Source organism: Pseudogymnoascus destructans (genome assembly GCF_001641265.1).
Source record: "Pseudogymnoascus destructans isolate 20631-21 unplaced genomic scaffold scaffold_8, whole genome shotgun sequence".
Classification (NCBI taxonomy): Eukaryota; Fungi; Ascomycota; class Leotiomycetes; order Thelebolales; family Thelebolaceae; genus Pseudogymnoascus; species Pseudogymnoascus destructans.
Genome location: NW_020167527.1, coordinates 1234118 through 1238167, shown reverse-complemented (window position 1 = coordinate 1238167; position 4050 = coordinate 1234118). Strand labels below are relative to the sequence as shown.

Genomic DNA, 4050 nt, shown 5'->3' with positions numbered 1-4050 from the left:
ACCTTCCACCTAGCCCAGAAATTGTGGACGGTGAGGAAGAATACCAAGTAGAAGCGGTCCTAGACCACAGGATAATCAAACGAGGCAGGGGCCATAGAGAGGAGTACCTTATTAGATGGGCTGGTTATACAGCCGCAGACGACCAATGGGTGCCAAAACATGACGTAGGGCTACCGTTGATCGAGGCATATCACAGGAAGCATGCACAAGGAAGCAAGGATGGGACAACGTAATGGTATTGGCCCTACAAACTATGGGAACGATCAATCAGAACCCTGGTCGTCAGATGAGGACGACGACGAGGACTCGGACTCAGACGAGGATGATGAAGAAACAGGGATCGCACCCTCGTCCCCAGACGACAAGGACAGGACTGAAGGAGGCCCTGGGGGTGCTGGCGGTGGAGTGTTGAACTTCGGCGCTCCAACAGAGCACGCTCCAGATCGATTGGCGAGGGCATGAGGGGAGGGGCTGGCATCACTAGGTGCGGGGCTCCACCTACCCATGGGGTCAGCAAGTATCCAAAGGAAAAGGAGGCAACGTACCTACGAGGAACTTCATGGTGTTGACGTACTCCTCGAGCCCAGATTGGTAGGCATCAAGGACCTTGTCGACAGAAGCGTGGAAGACCTGAGTGGCGGCCTTGAGACCTTCAGTCTTCGCCTTGCCCAGCTCCACAAGGCTCTCGGCGTGATGTAGGAGAGCCTGGCGGGGATCGTCAGCATTACGCGCGACGACCTCAGAAAGCCCAGCGATTTCCTTCTCCTTAGGAGGTCCAGCGACTCCCTTATCCTCGGCTGGCTTGGCAGCAGCCTACCCAACCATTAGTACAAACAAGCAACGAGGAGGGAGTCCCTTACCGGAACGCACGCGTGGTTGCCCCGAAGGCAGTCCGCGCATTTGGCCATGCCGGAAGGGACCCAGCACATCTGGCCCGGGAAGTTGTAATACGTGTGCGCACACTTTACGCAGCACGGGCGGGAGCCAGCGCGAAGGCGTCCCGCAGAATCGGGAACCTCACAGCGGGCAGCAACCTTCCACCCAAGCACGGTGCGCTCACCCTTTGGAGCCTCAGACTCAGGAACGACGGAGCCCTCGAGCTCCTCAGCTTCACCCTCGACTTCAGGCGAGCGATACGGACGGACAGTGCGAGAACGTGATGTGGGGGAGGCGACACCAGAAGGAACAGGCGTGGCGGGCGCCTGCGACTCAGGAGAGCCGGACATCTGGGCCGCTGGTCGCTTGCGAGGCGTAGCAACTAGAGCCTTCCCCTTCGGCTTGGGAGCCATGATGAGGGTTGGACGATGTGAGATCTATCCGTAACGATAAGCTCCTGCAATCCAGGTGGAAAGGAAGTGATTACCTTGAAGAAACAAGCAACGGTATCAAAGGTTGGGACTAAGATCGAGCGCGAAAGGCGAAGTAAGGTGACGTTCAGGATGAAGGTGGAAGGAAGTTTGATAGGGAGTTTGGAAGTAGGAGTTTGGCGCGACACCCACAACAAAGGGGGTGGCCGCAGCAACCCACAACAAGGGGGGTCACGGGACCAGCCCACCAAGCGCGCACCCAAACAAGCCCACCACCTGGGGCAAAACAAAAAGTCCAAACAAGCCAGGAGGGTAATCAAGGCCTACCTGCAAACCTCGGAATTGAGGGCAATTCCCCCAAGAGGGGGGGTAATTGTAAGGAAGGCCATCACGTGTCACCACGTGAGGCCCCTTTGGTGGGGCCCGTAGGGCTCAGTAAAGTAGGGCGCAAGGCGCCTGGATAAAAGGGGCTGGAGGCCTCGGAAGAAGGCCTCCAGTCAATAGTCGCTGTGTATACGTAGACCTATTGTGCTTACAGAATATGATACCTTCCTGCCTCCTGACCTGGTTCTCTGGACTCCCGTGAGACCTTAGGCTTACGCTTTACACGGGACCGGCCGTGTGGTCGGGGTAAGGTAGGGAGGAGTAGACAGACATAGAATAAATATATATACTGAGATAGATAAACTGGAAGATAAATCGACCAACAGTATATAAGCTTACGTTATCTCTGGCGATTTTATGCACAACGTCGTTGTCCCAATTAACTGGTATTCGGGGGAGCCGGAACTCCACTTGGTCCTTTCATAAGCCGAGTCGGAGTTAACACAATCCCTATACGAGAATACGAGAACTGGATCTTGGGAGAACTGGATCTTGGGAGAACTGGATCTTGGGAACGTCAGTTTTGGCTCGGTATGCTTCGCACTTCGGCGTTACGATTTATAATCCATACGCATTAGTAGATTTTATATCCAGCCTCACATTAGAAAACTGATACTTAAACGCTTCATCTACGGACAGTTGCCCAATTGCAAAATACAGTCAACAATATCCTGGATCACATCTCACTACCAAAGACACTCACAAACTCGACCAAATGGCAGACAAGCAAAGCCGCAAGATTGCTATCGTCGGAGGCAGTGGTAGTGTTGGCTCTCCAACAGTTGAAGCCCTCCTTTCCCATGGCATCCACACCGTTACAGCAATTTCGCGGAGTGAATCAACAGCAACATTCCCTTCCGGCGTCACTGTTAAGATAGGATCTTACAACGATGAAGAATTCCTTGTCGTAGCTCTCAGAGGGCAAGATGTGCTGATCCTCCAACTTGAGTTCATGGCACTCGACTCCCAAATCCGCTGCGAAAGCTGGTGTACCGTGAGTGATTCCATGCGAGTACGCATGCCACAATAAAAATGAGAAGTTAAACGTAGATTGGGTTAATGGCCATGAAAAACAAGTATAGAGACCAGATTGATAGTTTAGGCGTCAGCAGCTGGATCGGCATTGTTAACGGTCCATGGTTCGACTGAAACTTCGAGAAATCTTTCATGAGCCTCAATATTAAAACACGCAAAGCCAAGCTCCTTGATGGGGTTAAATTCAATACCTCTATACTGAGTAAATTGGGTAAATTTCTCGCGCCGCTACTCAGCTTGCCAGACTCCAAACTCTCCGCTTTCAAGAACGACTTTGTGTATTTCAGCTCTTTCCTCGTGAGCCAGCGTGATGTCTTTGATAGCGTCCTCAGTGGGACCGGCACTAAAGAGTCCGACTGGGCCATTGAGAGCGATTCCCCCGACAAAGCCGCCGATGCAGCGAAAGAAGCGATTCGGCAAGGAAATGAGATGGGGAACGTTAATTCGCTGTTTGCAACACTGTCCATGGTGGGAGACGGAGGAGACTACGAAGCAAAGGTGATGGGAAATGATTTCCTAGGGCTGGAGCAGGAAGATTTTGACAAGGTTGTGAAAGATCTTGTGGAGAAGATGGAATAAAGCAGATGAGCGAACAAAGACCCTAAATCAGAAATGATAGCTCTCAACCGGTTTCATAGCTATCTAAAACCATGGCTTCTATGAAGGAGGAAACTTTTAGTCCGTGACGTCCCGGCACGGATGTAGAGGCTTCTAGCGTATCATCTCGTACTTGCTTTAGGCCCGTTACTACTCAGGATGCTAAGGTGTGTATATAATTGCTTAAGCCCCCAAGGACGCCCCCTTGTCAGCCAGGTAAGGAATTACACTGATTGCTCGCTTAGCCCACCCAACTAGCGAGCCAATCAAAACCCATTGACCGGTGAGCCGGAATACTCTTGTAACGATGTACGGTTATGCTTCGCGCTACATCCCACTGAGCCAAAAAGACTACAGTATTCTGGCTTGCCCGGAATACGCATGACACGCTTTATATACCACATGTACTGTAATGGCGGCACCCGTTACAGTGCAACTGCCTCAGCAGCCTCTCAGCACCAAGACAATCGCTGCTGGGTCGAAGGGGTCTCCGTGGTGTCAGTCCTTTTGTTTGGCAAGCAACAGTAAGGCCTATATAATATGTCATTTATTAGTAGCCCCATGAAAACAGAAATCTCTTGCTTGCATCTTCCCACCCCATGCCAAACTCCACGAATGGTTTCCATCGTATGCACCAGTTCAGTGACTCCCCCTGCTGTCCAAAACTTTGGGATGACCTCGCAAGAGACAAAATTTTGAGCCAGCCAGGGACAAGTTGTGGAATTCT

At 51.8% G+C, this 4050-nt stretch overlaps 2 protein-coding genes across 2 annotated transcripts; one reads left to right on the top strand and one right to left on the bottom strand.

Moving 5' to 3' along the window:
* Positions 1-437: 437 nt before the first annotated feature.
* On the bottom strand, positions 438-1289 carry VC83_04045 (uncharacterized protein; the record flags this gene model as incomplete). Its single annotated transcript, XM_024467682.1, has 3 exons — positions 438-498; positions 550-813; positions 861-1289. 3 exons carry the CDS (start codon positions 1287-1289, stop codon positions 481-483), a joined length of 711 nt encoding a protein of 236 aa, XP_024325037.1. The 3' UTR covers positions 438-480.
* A 1117-nt stretch (positions 1290-2406) lies between these two features.
* On the top strand, positions 2407-3305 carry VC83_04044 (uncharacterized protein; the record flags this gene model as incomplete). Its single annotated transcript, XM_024467681.1, has 3 exons — positions 2407-2685; positions 2742-2830; positions 2963-3305. 3 exons carry the CDS (start codon positions 2407-2409, stop codon positions 3303-3305), a joined length of 711 nt encoding a protein of 236 aa, XP_024325038.1.
* Between the last annotated feature and the right edge of the window lie 745 nt (positions 3306-4050).